This window comes from Pleurodeles waltl, chromosome 11 (genome assembly GCF_031143425.1).
Source record: "Pleurodeles waltl isolate 20211129_DDA chromosome 11, aPleWal1.hap1.20221129, whole genome shotgun sequence".
NCBI classification, from domain to species: domain Eukaryota; kingdom Metazoa; phylum Chordata; class Amphibia; order Caudata; family Salamandridae; genus Pleurodeles; species Pleurodeles waltl.
This window is the reverse complement of record NC_090450.1, coordinates 474,116,306-474,134,725: the sequence shown is the minus strand read 5'-3', so window position 1 is coordinate 474,134,725 and position 18,420 is coordinate 474,116,306. Positions and strand designations below refer to the sequence as shown.

Here is an 18,420-nt window from a genome sequence, read left to right as displayed (position 1 = left end):
TAATACCATCTAGAGGATTTGAAAGTGGTACAGAAAAAGTGTACTGTAAGTGGTGAAGGACAAGAGGACAAGAGACCAACCAAGAGGAGGAGAGACCAACTGCTCCTTTCAGGCATGTACAAAGAGTATCATTGTCATTGTTGGAAAATGGGTTATTGGTAGGGCAGGTAGGTACCTACACCTAGCAACAAGCCACTAACCTCCACATAGGTACAGTTAGGTCTCAGTAAATTAATCCCAGCTCTACCCTTGGTAGCTTGGCATCGAGCGTCAAGGCTTAACTTAGGAGACAAAGTGTAAAGCATTCAAATATCACAAAACAGTAATTAAATAAAACACAGGAAACAGTTTAAAAATCCAAAACCAATTTATAAAAATAGCTTATATTTTTATCTTTAAAATGACACAAAAACAATTAAAATCGGTTCAGGGGAACCGGAGATATGAATTTTTAAAGTATTATTATTTTCTAGCGCTTAGAAACAAAAAGCGCCAATCGGGTCATCTGGTTGCACCAGGACCGGGGCAAAGTCAAACTTTCAGGCCGACCGCGATGGAGCCCTGCTCGGCTACAAGTCGCGGGAGGCCTCGGTTAAAAAGTTACCTTCTGACTTAGTCTTTATTTTGAAGTTTTTCTTCACCGGGACGAACCTGCCAGTTGAATCCGACCTCCTGGAGCCCTTGTCCGGATACGCGAAGTCGGTTTCCTCGGTGGTGATTTTTACCTTCGGACTTAGTCGTTTTTTCGAGATGAAAATCCTTCGACCGGGGTAAACCTGGATCTTGATCCGACGTCCATGGAGCCCTTCTCGGATACGATGGCTGGGAGGTCCCGGTCAACTTTTTACGTTCGGTCTCTTTTTTGGATGTTTTTCTTTACCGGGACGAACCACGAAGTCAGGCCGGGTCGCGGTTGAGGCAAGCCGGCTAGAATTTCCGCGTCGGGTCGGTCACTTTATGGAGCTTTTTTTCAAAAATTCTCCAATCTTTTCCAAACTTCTGGGGCTTCACCCAGATGTTCTTTCAAGGTTCTTTTGGGGTCCACAGCTCACCCCAAGGGTCCAGAAGTTCTGTGATGGTCCTTGGGGGTGCGGACTTCAACTCCCAGAATGCACCTGGCGCAAACTCCTTTTTGGCCACTGGGCAGTGGTCAGCTGGTCGCTTCTTTCAGGAGTTGGTGCAGGGGACTCTGGTTAGCAATTTTTCACCTGTAGCAAACAGGGAGTCCCTCCTTGAACCAGTTGAAGCCAGGCAAAGTCCTTCTTGTGGTGAAGCCCAAGTGTGCAGCTGGTGCAGTCCTTCTGAGTGCAGGGTCCAGGTGCAGGCCAGGGGTCCAGCAGGGCAGTCCTTCTTCTTCCTTAGTTCCTTTCTTGTTGAATTCTGGAGGGGATCTGAGGTGTGGGTGCAGGTCTGCCAGTTTTATCCTTGCTCCTGGGTGAAAAGCAGGGGGGCCCTGGTTCTCCAATCAGGGACAGGGTCGTCCCCCTGTGATGACCACTTCCTGGGAAGTGTGGCAAAAATCCATCCCAGAAGGCAACAGTCTCTAAAAATCCAACATGGATGAATCTGATTTTTGGAGGTTACATCTGGCTGAGCCCACCCACTGGTGTGGCTAAAAATCATAAACACACCCCTCTCCTGCCCTCTCCTAATCTAATCAAGGGGGAACCTAGCTGTCTGTGGTTGCAGGATGTGGGGGTGTTGCTGGGTGCTGCAAATGTCCTTCTCTGCCTTTGAAGACCAGTTTGGCAGCCCTCCCCCTTCCTGCCTCACCATCTGCTGAGGGGAGATTCTCTCCCCCAAGCACATTCCTTTGTGTGAAGTCAGGCCACTTCACACCTCATCAAGGTAGCCTGGCAGAAGCTGCTGCAGGCTGGCCAATCAGAGCACAGCAGCAAAAACAATGCAGAGCTGAAATTGGCAACTTTTTAGGTAAAGTCTAAACTTTTTACCTGGACAAGTTATATTAAATCCAACAACTGGAAGTTGTAGGATTTATTACAACAATTAATTTGATACCAAATTCTTGGTATGCAACATTTAAGGAGACTTTAAAATTTAAAATAAAGTCTGCCCATTCTAGCCTATGAAGGCCATTTACTTCAATGAGGGAAAAACGAATTTGGCTGTTTTTACCTCACCAGGGCTTATAAATCTATTTTTATAAAGTCCCTGCTTATAGTTACATGGCACCCAGCCCTAGGGGCACATAGGGCACACCTTAGGGGTGACTTATATGTAAAAATAAGGTAGTTTAAGACTTTGGAAGTACCTTTAATTCCAAAGTCGAATTTGCATATAACTTTAATTTAAAAGCAGCCAGCAAGGCAGGCTTGCTTTTAAAATGACACTGGGCACCTCAGCAATGCACCTAGGTGTGCACCACCTATGCTGTGGTCCCTAAACCTACATGCCCTACCATATACTAGGGACTTATAGGTAGGTTAACTTAGCCAATTATAATTAGCCTAATTTGCATATCCATTTTACACAGAGCACAGGCCCTGGGACTGGTTAGCAGTACCCAGGGCACCATCAGAGTCAGGAAAACACCAGCATAAAGTGGAAAATGGGGGAAAAAAGTTATGGGGCCTCTGCAATCAGCCCTAGTTTCTCACAGTCATTCTAAAATGTTTATGTTGGTTTGTACAAAGAGATTTGCAGCTTCAAAGATAAAAAGTGAGCATGTGCACTTAACTATTGCGGCAGTGGGTGATTCAATGAGGGGACCAACGCACATTTTGAGCGCATACCACTTCGCTTGTGCTTTGGAGTTCTACCGTTGTACTCTGGCTACCCAATTTGGAACCTATCTAAATCTGCTTGTTGTGTTCCCGACTCCACAGAGACAGAGTTGACAACTTTTTCCGTATCTTTGCCAGCTTCCATTCCTGTTTGTGAAGTGAATGCTGGGATTCTCATTCGTCACGATGCAGTGTGCCTTGTCATTATGGTGGTGTTGCATGCTGGGAAGTGCAGTCTTCTTACAAGATCTCAGCTGTCTAGTGTTTACACATCCTATTGGTCCCTGGGAAGGAGTCACCATTCAAAGCCTGAAGGATATACACTCGGTGGTGACATTAGGACTTTATCACCACTGTACAATCACTGCAGTAAAGCGCAGCGTCTGGGAAAAGTGAAGCTTTCTCAGAGAAAGGACTCAAAATATTACTGGATTGAAAATAAAAAAACAGTACTTTTGATGTTTATTTTATTTTATTTGTTTCTTGCTTTGTTTTATGATATAAGCTCTCTGCACAGAAAAGGCTGACCATCAGGTGGGGACAAAATGCTAAGCATAGTTTTTTTAGAGACTTAGGGCCAGATGTAGCAAACAGTTTGCACGTCGCAAACAGCGAATTTTGCTGTTTGCAACGTGCAAACTACACTTTGCAATGCACAAAACCCCTTTTGCAATTCGGTAACCTGGTTACCGAATCGCAAAACGGGTTTGCGAGTCGCAATTAGGAAGGGGAGTCCCCTTCCTAATTGCGAGTCGCAGTACAATGCCAGATTGCTTTGTGACCGCGAACGCGGTCGCAAAACAATCACAGTTAGCACCCATTTGAAATGGGTGGTAACCCATTCGCAAAAGGGAAGGGGTCCCCAGGGGACCCCTTCCCCTTTGTGAATGGAACTGCAAGCATTTTTTCAGAGCAGGCAGTGGTCCTATGGACCACTGCCTGCTCTGAAAAAATGAACCGAAAACATTTCATTTTTTTAGTTTTGTAATGCATCTCGTTTTCCTTTAAGGAAAACGGGCTGCATTACAAAAAAATAAAAACTGCTTTATTTAAAAGCAGTCACAGACATGGTGGTCTGCTGTCTCCAGCAGGCCACCATTCCTGTGAGTGCTGCGAGCTTCAAGGGGGTCACAAATTGCGACCCAACCCATTAATATTAATGAGGTGGGCCTTTGCGACCTCCTTCCGAGTCACAGCGACACCGACCTACATTCCAATTTGCGAGTCGCAAATTGGAATTTACCTACATCTGACCCATAATGTTGAATAAAAGGGAAGAGGTCATGACTGCTTTGGGGGAAGATATGACTCCACACAAAATTGTTGAGGCATTTTCTGCCCTGACAAGGTATATGGCTGACAAATTACAACGCCCTAGTACCAGTAAAGAAAGAGGACCTTGTTGGTTTAATCATGCATGTACCTCATCCCTTAAAGATATAAAGAAAATAACAATTTTTTTCCCTCAAAACCGACATGCTAATAAAGCGGCAAGAAGGACATATAGGGATGCACTTGCTGCCAGGAAGATCGAACTGAGGGAGATTGCTTGGGACAAGCTTATTGAAGCAAGCAAAAAAAAAAAAATACAAAGGTTTTCTTGACTGTGGTTAATTCTGCCCCATTGAATGATAAGGATAAAATTTCAATGAATACTGTTACTCCAGCCCAAACCTGGTTGGACCATTTTTCTAAAATTATTATTATAGCGAATAGTGTTTCCTAAGACGAAATGAATTGTCTTATGACAATAAGAAATGTTTTGGTAGGGGCAGCCTTCTGTAATACAACAGATGTAGCCGATGTAATACAGGCAATCCAAGACTGCCCCTCTGACAAGGCGCCTGGTCCGGATAGAATTCCAGCTGACCTATACAAAGTGATTCCAGAATTCTGGGGACCAATGCTTACTAACGTTCTGAGATCTGCTAAGATAGGCCCCTTAGTAGATACTTGGAGAGAGGCGATTATTATGCCTATCTTTAAGAAGAGGGATAGGGCTGATCCACAACGTTACAATTTCCCTCTTAGATAGTTGAGTAAGGATATTAGGCCAAGTGATTTTAAATAACCTGGAAAATTGGGCAATGTAGACTAATTGCTTGGCAAAGGTGCAGTATGGGTTCTGCCCAGGTCTGGGCACAGTTGAACAAACTCTCAACCTGACCCTGATAGTTCAAAAATACACAAAGGCAAAAAAAGGCTGTGTACATTTAGCCTTCATGGATCTGTCCTGTGCATTTGACACAGTTGACAGAGTGAAATTGTGGACTGTTATGCTAAATATGGGGGTGGATAAAGATATAATTGTTGCACTTATTAGGCTTCATGCTTGCACCTCGGCATGAGTTTGTTTTACAGAGGAGGGTGATTTAGCGGATAAATTTGCTTCCTTGAAAGGGATGTGTGTTGGCCCCTTTCCTTTTCCTCCTGTGTATAAATGGGTTGGAAAAATGTTTATGTGCAATGGGGAAGGATTTGCCACTTATTAATAATTCCCCAGTCCCAGTTCTCCTTTATGCAGATGACGCTGTACTTATTTCAAGGACAGCAAATGGCCTACAAATTGTATTAAATGCTTTTAATATGTTTATGGGAAACCGTGGTCTTAAAACTAATAGAACAAAGTTATTTGTGATGAAGACCGGCCCAAAATTATCAAAAAGTAAAAAAAATATCTTGGAAGGTGTAGAAATACTTAAGGTTTTAAATGTTACTTATTTGGGGGTTCCTATTGGCGTATATATTAATAGGAAATTTTTAGTAAGTGTTTGCGTAATGCAATTCCAGAGAGCCATAGATGCTCTTTTTAGATTTTCGAAAAAGCTGGGGCACACACCTGTTAAAGAGATGCTGACTGTTTTTAAAAGTAAATGCTCTTCTATTGCAACATTTGGAGCAGGGGTTTGGGGCTATGCTGATTGTTCAAGTCTTCAAGTAGATGAAAACAAGTTTCTAAGAAGGTTATTAGGAGTCCCACAATCTACCTCAGTAATGTTTTGACATGAAGAAGTAGGCCTGAGGGGCATATCGGACTATATAAAACACCAACCTGTATCGCTATGGCTAAAAATTTGGTCAAGTCCTGAAGCCCACTTGTGTAGAACAGTGATCCAGGACTGTCTCTCATTATCACAGTTGATGGCCGTACCCTGGCTTAGATATGCTCATTCTACTCCTCTTCATCTTGGGGCATGGGAGTTTTTTCTTGCCCCGGACTTTTTAGCGGGACGGGATATTATAAGGATTAAGGAGACATATTGGCACTTAATTCAAAACTAAACATGGCCACAGCTAGGGATCAGGAGAGGATGCCGCTACACCAACTGCACCCTATGTTATACTTGGACATTATCAGCTCTGAGAGGCACAGGTTTTTGCTTACCAGGCTATGCCTGAATATTATACATTATTTAGTAGCATTCCCTACCCGTGGCACCTGGTTTAAGAAATGTCTGCCATGCTGCTGTGATGGTAAAATACCTCAAAGCACTTTGCACTTTGTCTTTTTTGTACCCTCTATATTGCACCTAGAAGAAGATTTTTACGTCCAGTTTTCATATCCAAGGGTATTAGGTTTAGCCACCTTGCTTTTTCTTACTTATACAATTTGGGAAACGAAGAGATAATACAGGCTGTGTTAAATTATATATATGCTGCTTTTGGTATTCGAAATTCTTATTAACATTGTTATTTATTGTATGTCTGAGAATTTTGTATGTATATATTTGATGTCTTTTATGGTTTTTATTTAAACCGAATAAAGTATTTGATGATGATATAAGTATTATTTCTATGAAAGCTGTTTTTTTCTCCAACCTTTACCTTTCAGGGTTCTCAGGCCCATGGGTCGGGTGCCGGAGGTAGTGTTTGTTTGTTTAGACTGTGGTATTTCAGAGTTATATAATTTCCATTAGAGTGCATTTGGATGCAGTTATAATTCAGTGTTTCATAATTTTTATTTGAATACATCTGGGGGCAGTATGGAAAGTGTAACAGCACCACCATTTTTTCTAGTCTTTCCGGTTGAGCCTCCAATCAAATAGCAAAAGTGGTAAAATGTGTTTGAGAGATATGCCAAAGTTTGTGGGACATTCGTAAGCTCTGAGAGAAAGACTGCTTTACTTTTATATTGTATGGGCCCAGAAGAGCAGGAAGTGTTTGATCATCTTCCTGATGTTGTTGGTGAAGAACTTAATGAGTATGAAACAGGCGTATCAAAATTAGAAAGGCATTATTTACCTAAATTCAATAACACCTTAGAACAATATTATTTTGATGCAGATATCAAAAAGAAGGGTGAACATCAGAAAACTATGTGACTGTTTTGAGAAAACTAGCCTCTTCTTGTAAGTTTGGCCCCTTACTGGAAGAAAGAATAGGAGATCACTTCATCTTCATATTAGGCTCCAGTACCGAGAAAATAAGAGGAGAACTATGGCAGAAGGACAAATCGTCCTTGAATGAAGTACTAATGGGTGACAGCCATTACAACGCAGCTGTTTCCCCCACTAGCCTTTACCACTCATGTGTTACAATGTATGCGTCATTACTCAAATAGCCTTTACCACGCATACCATTACAACAAATTATCTTGTAAAGATATGCATGGAAAGGGCTATGCGTGGTAATGCTGGTGAAGGCTATCAGTGTTGTTAGCGGAAACAGAAATGTGATGACATTTTCTCAGAACAAGGTGCGCCATGCCTTAGGAGTGAGGCAAGGGGGATTGTGCCTGGGGGTGGGGGGAAACTGCTTTTGGGAGGGGGCAAGGCGTGGGGCGGTTAGGTTTTAGGCCCGGGGAGGTGGTTTTCAGGCAGGGTGGGATTGGACAGGTGGGTTGGGTGGTACTGTTTTAGGGAGGGGACAGGTTAGGTTTTAGGGCTGGGGACTGTTTTCGGGCTTAGTGGGGGTGGGATTTGGCATGGGGTGGGAGGTACTGTTTTAGGGAGGGTCAGGGGGTTAGGCTTTAGGGTGGATGATGATTTTCAGGTAGGGGGTTGGGCCTGGGGGGGCGGGGGTACTGTTTTAGAGAGGGGGAGGAGGGGTTAGGTTTTATGGCGGGGGAGATGGTTTTCGGGTATCAGGTGGGGGGATTTGGCCTGAGGGTGGGGGGAGGTTCTGTTTCAGGCAGGGGTGGGGGACTAGACTTTAGGTCGGAGGGTCAGTTTTTGGGGGTTACGGTTGGACTAATTTAGGGCCCAAGGTGAGGGAGGGGACTTTTTTAGAATGACTGGGATAGGGGGAGTCGCACTAGGACCTTTACCACGCACATTCCTTTAAAACACATGCTTTTACAATGTAATTCATCGTAAAGGCTTGTGTGATAAGGGATTCGCGTAGTAATGACATTCTCATTGTAACACACGCATGGTAACGACGTGCGTTGCAAAGGAATGTGTGGTTCCTACATACAACCAGTACTAATTGCTGAAAACATTCCATAAAATGCGTAAAAGTAATTAAGAAAGAAGATGGAAAGGGAGATCCTGTTCATTTAGTAAAAATTATTTCTAGCCTGTAAAGAAAAAAGAGGTTGACATGAAAGCTATGAAAACAAATATTTTTCAGAGAAAATGATTCCGTTGTGGAAAACTTGGACGCATGGCCAATGATAAAGGGTGTCCTGCAAGTAAAGCAACAAGTAACAACTGCAAAAAGACAGGGCACTCTGCTAGTGCATGCAAAGGGAATGTGTTTGAAGTTAAGGATAAGTATGATTTTGAGAGAGATGATGATAATACAGACTGTGAATGTGGGCAAACTATATTACAAGTAAGTGGAAATGAAAGTACTAGCCCTATAGACAAGGTAATGATGGAGCTAAGATCACAATTGTCTCTAAAGGTTTTTACATTAAGAAACCCAAGGATAAAGTTGAAGTGCATAAACCAGACATCATGCCATGTGACTACGGGGGGAGAACCCATATAATTGTACAGATACTGTTGGGGTTTAATCGAATACAAACAGAGATATGTGAATGCAAAAAGTTATGTGTCACAAAAGGGGGGCAGCATATTAGGTTGGTTCCATCAGAAACATATATGTGTAATATTGGATCTCAACAGTTGTCCGCCTATTAGAATAACAAAAGATTTTGTGGTGAGGAAGGTGGACATGCAGAGCAACTCCAATGAAACATTTGTGCAGGAGTTGAAAGCAAATTTCCCCCCAGTGTTTCAAGAGAAACTAGTCTGTCTTTGCCATTACAAACATTGTATACGTTTAGTAGAAGGAGCTAAACACTTCTGTGGGAAAGTTCTGAGTTTACCTGTGGCTGTTCAAGAAGAACTGAGGTTAGAACTAGAAGAGTTGAATATGATGGAATTATTGAGGAAGTGGAAGACACAGAGTAGTTAGCTCCAGGGGTTGCAATCAGGAAAGCTAATGGAAGTTTGCCTTTATGCAGAGATTTGAGAGAACTGAATAAGTGTGTGATTGTGGATAAGTTTACCGTAACCAAAATCTCGAATATGCTGCTGTTGTTAGGAGGAACCAAGGTTTTCTCTACTACTGATCAAACATCAATGTATCGTCAGATTGTTCTTGATGAAGCATCTAGAGATCTCACAGCGTTCATCATGTCTTTTTGGGATTTCCGCTACGCCAGGATGCCCTTTGGAATAATATCAGCAGCCTCGGTGTTCTAGAGAGCTTGGAACACGTACTGGATCTCTTTTCTTATTTTATATATTCCCTGTTGCATGCCCGACAGACTGTTAAAGGTAACAAAATGTCAGTTTCTTAGCTTTTTATGGAGTCAAACGTACAGCATGAGTGGGCACTGGCAAATAAACATTGGAAAAAGAAGGGGACATCTGAGGTGTATTGGGGCACACACAAGCTCTGCACACCTATGTCTCCTGCCCCAGGCATTGAGCGTGAGGGCTTACAGGTAAAATGAACATGTATGGTATGATTAGGTACATTAGTTTGCTGTTACATTACATATGGTAATATTATTTTACGATAAAATGAAGCCACTTTACTTATACTAAATTCCACTAGGGATTATGTTACTTCTAAAGAATGCTTATTTGATTGGATATAGTGTTTTTTGTTTCAGAATTGACTCCCCTTCGAAGTTTTGGATATTTCCTGTCTATCATTACAAAATGCAAGCTGAGCTTATGGTTTACAGTTAATTAGCATTTTTTAAAAGAACTGTTATGCTATTTCCTGATAAACGTGGCTGCTCTGTTTGAAAAACCCAGTTCCATTTGAAGGTCCATATCATATTCCCACCCTCACTTTCTAATTCTCATCCAGTGTTTTTACGCTTCCGTTGCTTAGTGTCTCTTCACAGAATTCAGCATTTGATCAGCTGAATTATCACACATATGTACTTTATGTACTTTTTTTTGTTGATTTGGGAGTTTTAATCTTTTAGATTTATCAAATGTGTAACCTAAAGGTTTAAGGGATTATTGACTCCCCCAATTCCTTATTTTCCCACTTTCCTTTTATTATTGATTCCTGAAAGGCGATGTCCCCCGTCAGAGACAAGCTTTAATGTTCCAAGGACTAAATGAGCCCTAATTAACACTTACGCTATTGCCCAAAACTGTTCATTGGTTTGACGTATGCACTGATACTATATAAGGATATCACTTGTGAGGAACAGTGATGTGGAAACCTTATTGTCACTGCTGACATCCCAACATTCCTAATGCACCTGTCTGTATACAGCTTAATGTAGCCCTTCAGAAGAGAAGTGGTGAATTCTCTGAATTTTGGTTTCCCAGGTACTGAGAACAAGCATATTTATCAGAACAAATAATGGCCCCCTTAAATATATTTGGACAGTGGTGAATGGCTTTGAGAATTAACAGGCACATCTTTGTGAAAGTAGCAACTGGCCTCTGGGTTTTCTGTCTTCTTTTAGAGCAGAGTGCACTTAAAGAATGATTATTTAAGAACTGAAATGACCCATAGTATTAAAGCTTGTTTTTTGTTTGGGCAGCTTTGCTGAATGTTTGTTGCACCATATTTAGATTTTATTGTCTAATTCAGAATTTGAGAAGAAATATATTAAAGTGTTCAGTGTTAAATGTGCTAAACAAGTGTGATGTTCGCTGGGGAAGTGTTAAGGTCTCATAATGCTGTTAGGTGTTTGGTCGCAGCAGATTCAGGAACCTGTTACAATGACCAAATATATAGGCCAACATTTGGAGAAACTGTAGTCATAATGATAAAACTATTAACACATTTAAGCTTAAGAATGTTGTGTGGAAAAAGAAAAAGACAAATGGAGATAAAATTCATATTAACTAGCATTTAGCGTTGTTGGAGGGAAAATTGTGATAATGCTTAAGTGACAAAGAAGTCAACACCAGGTGATTTTACATTCACATTTAAAAGCCTAACGTAGTTAAAAGCTGCATTAAGGTGCTTTTTAAAAGTGTTCACGTTTTAAGTTTTGTTGTAGCCATTGTGCCTCACAGAACTGATAATGTGATAACATGGCTTGACACAATGTTGAAATATATTTCTAATCATTAGTGTAATGATCAGTCGTGAAAGTAAGTTGATTTATGATGATTTATGTGATTTATTAGTATAAAGTTACATGTGTGTAGAGAAATAAACGCACATCTCTGTCATATCTAGTGTACTGCTTTAACAAAAAATGCAATTAATTAAATGTTTTTGCATAGTTGATGATATAATTCAATGTTGAGTTTATAAGTTTTATTATTATATGTGTTTAACTGCAATAATAATGCATTTTTGCTTCTTGTGTTAGCATAACTAGGCTTGAAGTTTCCATATTGCAGTAATATGAAATGTTGAATCATCTTCCTCTACCATGAATTCTTCCATTAGATTGTTTCGCATATTTAGTAAAGAGTCCTGTTGTATTATGTGTAGTTTTATGCTGCAGTGAGCCTGGATGTTTCAACAGAGAACCTGATAACTGAAAAGAGAGTAATGTTTTTGTTTAACAGACTCGCTCTTATGAGAAAGGAGAAAAACGTCTTGTGCCATGGGAAGATGTTGGAAAGTATCACAGAAGGAGAGGTGACTTTGCCATAGACTTGGGAACATTCACAGTTGTTTCAAATTCGACTTGTGCCTTAATTTAAATGGACTTTGCCCTTTTTGTGTAACATGGACTCATCAAATCGACCAATCAAATTGTTTAGAGTAATTCTAAATAGGGAACGGACTTCTAAGTTTCAGTCAGAGCCACCCTGAATCTTATACTGGTAACTTGTCCCCTGGATGTTTCCTGATTTCCATGTGTAGCTCATGTTCTGCACTTTCCCTGATGGTGCTTCTTATGAACTTTACTGATGATCTACTGCTTTGCTGATGAATCTGAATTGTATGCCGATCCCAGGAGAAGTATATTCAAAAGCACTTACTAATTGTTCCCTTACCCTGTTTGTTTCAATTACAGTTAACATGTTGACACCTGCTTATTTTATTTTTCTAGTTAGTCTTACTTAGCCCGAGAGAGATACATTTTTCAAATTATTTTTGTCCTTCTTTTCTTTTTGCCTTTTGTCCACATGTGTTAGCCCCTCACCACGCATGCTTGTCCTAATTTGCAATAGTAGCACGGACAATCTTGTTCACTTATTCTGATATATTCATCTGAGAATTTAACTGGACGCATATCTTACTGAATGGTTTGATAACAATTTCTGTTGCTCAAATTATCTCTCTGCTTGTATGTGTAATTCTCTTAGATTGTGTGCAGTTAACCACCTTCCTCTCTGGGTCCAAAGATCCCATCGACCTCGGGGTAAGCTTTTTTGAATCCTGACCTTGTAGGAGAAAATGCATCAGCAGAATTTTCTAGAGACTATCAAAGGTAACCCTGACTCAAGTTTGGAGCAAGAAAGCGGGGGAAGAAAACAACATGCTTTGAATAGAATTGATAGAAGTTTATCAATTTGATAAATGTTGATTTATTTGAAAGGAATATACAGTTTAGTTAAAGACTAGAATCAGGAAACGTCTTGGAGTCCAGCAAAGCAGTCTTAACAAGTGCCTCAATATGGACAATCTTGGTGCTTTAGTAGGACTATGCTTTAAAGTGTATACAGAATTTCCAGGATTAGTGTATGAGGTGCTGTCCCTAAATATAATGTATTGATTCTTTTTTATATCTGTAGTTTAATCATTGGGAGCCCAATTACATTTACAATGAAGCTTCGTAATGTTTACAGAGGAAACCTTCCTATCACTGTGAAAATCTTATAATATACGTATCCATGTCAAAACTGATTAGCATGAACAGTGTGGTAGTTTGCTGTATCAGGAATTTTTCATTCCTTTTTTAAGCTGATATGTGATGCATATTAGCATGTTGTCACTGAATGGACTAATTTAAACCTCCATCTTGGACACTGAAAAGCTCTGGTCACCGTTTTAAGGCCAAGATACTCAAGGTGAATCTATAAAGAAATGGGTCATATACAGCAAGTAGAAATGCAATGTGAAGAGAAAAGTTGGAATGGAGAAGACACTGCGACAGGCTGCAGTCCTGAAAGGATATGACTAGACCTGTGGCACAAACTGAAGTTTAGTGATGCCAGGCTCTTATGTCATTGATTCAAAGAAGTGGGAGAAAATACTCCTGTCAGCTAACCATGTCAGGAAGTAATAAAAAGAATCAATTTGATTGTTCGTCTTCCACATTTGTGGCTTGCAGACTGGGTCGATATCTGAAATGGCGTGCTGGAAGAAAAACAGACTGAGAAGCTCATGGAAAGCATGCCGCTTCAAACGTGCCCCGTGAAAACCACACCACACTTATGTCCAGATTTCCTTCTTTATTTCTTTTAAGCAAATGTGTGTGACCAACACTGGCAAGAAAAAGGCAGCAATTGCCAAATCTACTTCCAAAAGAAGCACAGGCATTCTACATTCTATAATCTAAATAGCATTGCCTAGCAAGACTTGCTATGACACTCATCATAGGAGTGTATTCTAAACATGTTTCATAACAATACAACATACCTCCCTTCCCAAGAACCCTTTACATATTTATTACGTGAAACTCAGCAGTCGGCAAGCTCTCCAAAATATATAATGAATACATGATGCATCACTATGTGCTATAGTTAAATACATAATATAATTTTTTTTTTAATACATATTCTTTTAAATACTTAGGCAGTTTTCTTGTCTTATCACTCCTTCTCACATCAGTTCAATTTTTTTCTCCTCCCCCATATTTTCTACAGTCCTCTCCTCACCCTCGCTTTCACTAATCATCCGTCAATTCTCATACTCTATCTTTTACCATCCTCCAATTCTACACTTTACTTTTTCACCTTCACAACTTTTCCAGGTTGACCATTTTGTTAATCCCTGTCTTGTGCCATCCAACAAAAGCATTCATACCAAATCTCCACTTTTAAACTCTCCTTTACATTTTTCATCCTTTGTATATTTAGATTGTTGAAATCAAACTCTATCCAACAATACTTCCTCATTTACTACTTTCCTTACCATTCATCCTGGTACAGCTTTACTTCACGGTTTTCTTCCTTTTAACAACACAAGAGATGCTACCATCATAGTAGAATGTGTAGGGGTGTGATAACTCCACAAAAGTTTTTATACCCTCTTTCTAAGCTAATCCACTCTATACAGATAATGGTATATTTTCGCTAAGAACCCTGTTGAACCTTTCAATCTGTTTTTCCATGGATGTCCAACTGCTGTCCTCATATGCCTCACACCCCACTGTTCCAAATACACTCTGAACTCCTTTGATACGCGTTGAAGACCATTATTTGTCAACACTTCTTCAGGATAACCTTCCCCTCTCCACACCTCCTCACAAAACTCAATTATCCTCTGGGATCTTACTTCATTCACCAAAGTTACTTTGAGCCATTTGGAATGGTGATCTATCATTACTATGGCAATTTATTTTCCACTACTCTTCGACTCAAATGAGCACATCTATCCATTGCTACCTTCTGCCATGCTTGGTACGGAAAAGATAAAGGAATGACTGGTGTTTTCTTTACCACGTGTCTTGTCCCTTCATACACAACTCATACAATTTCTTTCATATTTTTCCACATCCTGGTCTACTTTCTGACTTTCCTCGTAATCCACCATTTACTGCCTTCCAAACAAACCATGTTATATCCCAAGTGGGTTGCTTTCAGAGCAGCAGATTGGAACGTTGGCAGCAAAAACGACTTTCTTACTTTGAATTTGCCCACTGGGGTAATGAACTGTGTTTTATTATTTTGTTTGGCTTCAGCAACCCACTTGGGATATAATTTTAAAATGTGCAGGACCACCTTTACCAGGATGCACTTTGCAGCTCCCTTGAGGTCCACTGGGACAAAACTGGTATTCAACTGATATCAGGTGCCTGCAATTAAATCTGCTGAGCAGCCAGGCAGTTGGCCTTTGAAAAAAGAAGTAAATGTTTGTTCTCTGCTGATGAAGGGATTAACCCAGAAACAAGTGTCCAGAGATGTTTGAAAATACAAGGCCTGAAATAATGAAAATGCCAAAGAATTCTCTGTAAGTTGCTGACTTTGCTACATTCCATAATGACCATCAGGACAACTCTCTCATATATAGATATATATATATATATATATATATATATATATACACACACATATACATATAAAGTATTTCCATTTTGCTATAACAAAAAATCCCTTCCATTCCTTCTCCCTTTGTCTCAACCCAAACATTTCTGACTACTAAGAACTCCCAAACATCCATCTCAAACTTTCATCCCTCCTTTTAAGACATGTCACCCAACTAACATACAACAAGCACCCAAAAACACGCAGTAAATGCAAAGCATATCCCATGGGGCTAAACAACTACTCAGAATGATAATAGAGAACAAAGTTAATAGATATTTAGCCATGCCAGTAGGGGTTAAAAGGAACACACATTACAAAAGACTAAAAGAGCCACACCTGCTACATCGCTATATTAAATTCAAACATTCAGAAAGGAATAATGTGAGTTATCCATGTTAATCAGAATTACCCAATAAAGAATTAGCTGGTTGGCAGACCTTAGACTAAACTCTTTCTGGTGTAACAACACACACTTAAAAATATCCTCACATGAAAACAGTATTCTTTTTTCACTTACTCCTTTCTTCAATGGAATTTTCAGTGAGTTCTCCACAGACACCGCAGTAAACTTCTTTTGAAAGTGGCCCCTGTAGATTTCATATCGCTTCAGGTGTATGACAAGAACTCTGGGGAGCGATATAAAGTAATTACGCTAGGACAAATGAAAGAAAAAGGAAATGCTAAATTCTGAAGGAAAAAACAGCATTATCAAAATATTTGCCTACCAGACCTGCTATACCTAAGCAGTCATTTTGTATAGAGCATGGTTGTAACCCATTCCACCCATGTTAACACCTGCGGTCTTTAAAACCTGACAACCACAAGCAAACTGACGCTGGGGCATTTTCAGTACTAGTGAACTGCAGATTCGTTTCCCTGCTGTAAAGGTTCAGTTCTAGCTTCTGTAGCAGTATTTTCATAGCTTGCTTCCTCAGGCACAATGGAGCACAGAATCTGTAACCATACTATGTTCCAGTGACAACAATGGAACCCAACGGTCACTGAGACATTCGAAATCAACCTATGTACAACAAGCATTGGCAAATCAAATGGGTCTCGACTGTGCTTTGCCATCGTCTTTTAGCTATGTTTCAGAGTAGCACAGCTGATGTGAGGCATGGTCTGATGAGCCTAGCAGTTGCTGCATCATAGTGCTTTCTTTTCTTATGGTGGCTGGGGTTTGGCAACACGGACAGCAAAAGGGAAGGTAGGAGGGAACAGGCAACACGTAAAACAGGAGGGAGGATGGGAGGCAAAGGGACGGTAATACAAACACCATGATGGGTCCATCGCTGGCTGCGTCATAGTGCTTTTTTGCCTTATGGTTTTAGGGGGCAACAAAGATAGTGGAGGGGGTTTGTGGAAAAGCAAAGAAGCAGCACAAACAAGAGGAGAGTAGGGGTGGGAAGGAAGAAGCGACAGAGAGAAGGGTGGAGGTTGGTAAGAAGCAGGACATACAGTGGCAGTGGGAGGGCAAGAAGCAACAACGACAATGAAGGAGGGAAGGGAAATGAAGAAGCAACATGGACAATAGAGTGTGGGAGGGGGAAGAAGAACAACGACAGCAGGGGAAGAAGAAATAAAAATAGTACCTCAATTACAGCGTGAGCAGCGGAAGGACACTAATCAAGACGACACAATCAGTACTTGGGCCATAAGTCACAGTGAACCTAAAAGGTAAGCAATGGGCAGGCTCCAAGCCCCTTGTAGTAAGCAATATTGGTCACAAGCAAAGGTGCATGTGCGGATCTCAGTTTAGATCTAAAAAATACCTTGAGGTCACAGGCTGAAATGTAATACACCAACTTCTATGCTCACAGCCCCTCAGTTTCCTTTAACTTATGTAGTAGTGCGGTTTGGAGAGGAGGCTCTCATTCTCCTAGTTCCGCAGAGTCGACTCGCTCAGTTAGAAGACTTACCTATTCTAACAAAGTAAAGTCAATGATAATGTCTCAATAAAAATAATTGTCACATAAAACCGCTGTAATTGTGTGAGTCTTTACAGATAATTAAATTCGAAATAAACTAATATTTAATAGTATAGTGATCAAGCCTGACCTATCTGAAGAAGTGCTATACAGTGGCTGCAGCTGTCAGGTTCTTCCTAATATAAAGGCAGAGTTCTCTTCACAAGAAAGCTTCTAGCACCATGAATTGGAAAAGACGGACAACAACGACTGTGACAAAGCTGAGGAAGTTTGCAAGTCTGAAAACCAAAACATTGGTTAGAACAGATGTCTGAAGTTGATTATAAGAGGCTGCAGGTTTATTCAACAGAAGAGCTACTGTTGTTGGAATGTTCAGACGGAGAAGACAAACAACCAAATACTCAGTCAAATTTTTTTTTGCTTAAAACCTTCTCTGAATCATTCACAGGTGGCAAATGTAACTGAAATTCACTTTTCAATTCCCTGATTGTCTTAAATTCCCTTTACATAATCTTTCCCTGCTAACGTAAACAATCCTTTAATGCATTCTGTTATAATGAAAAAATATCAATGGTTCTTTAAAATCACGCTTTATTTTCATCTCCACTTCTCATCAGCTCTTCACATCTCCTCTTCTCTCAGCTCTCTCTCCCAACATTTTATTGTGAACTCCTCTACCTAACAGTCAGAACATTCCATTCTAAAGGGAAGGTGAGGGGGGGAACGTACCACTTAGATTTAAATATGTCATAACCTCTAATCTAACAAAATCTGCCTATATGTAATTACATGTTGCTACCTTAAAATATTAAAACTAAATGACAACACATCTTCTCTTCCACACACAATATATACAAAGTGATCAAAAATATATACATTCAATAATAATTTGAGATACCTACATTGATGTCTTAAATATATACATTCAATAGATAATTTGACATACACTACATCGATGTTTTAAAAGAAGTTCTATTGGTACTCTCTGTACCGACGTCACGTCTCTGCTGAATCTCCTCACTCTCGCCATTCTCCATGGAATTTCCTTCACTCCTCACGAGGGCTGATGGCTGTTGGACAATCCTGTCCATACTCCAACACTGACCATTTGTTAACGTAACCACATTGTTTTTCACTTTGGCAATATCAAAAGGACCGGAAAAT

General features: G+C 40.3%; 1 protein-coding gene across 5 annotated transcripts in view; it reads right to left on the bottom strand.

Moving 5' to 3' along the window:
• Positions 1–18,420, bottom strand: part of LOC138265788 (ubiquitin carboxyl-terminal hydrolase 50-like) — a 384,629-nt gene that overhangs the window by 114,963 nt on the left and 251,246 nt on the right. For all 5 annotated transcript variants that reach the window (XM_069213817.1, XM_069213818.1, XM_069213819.1 and 2 more), the window contains one exon: positions 15,846–15,980. In XM_069213817.1, the coding sequence (XP_069069918.1) occupies positions 15,846–15,980 (135 nt within the window). The remainder of the gene's footprint in view (positions 1–15,845; positions 15,981–18,420) is intronic.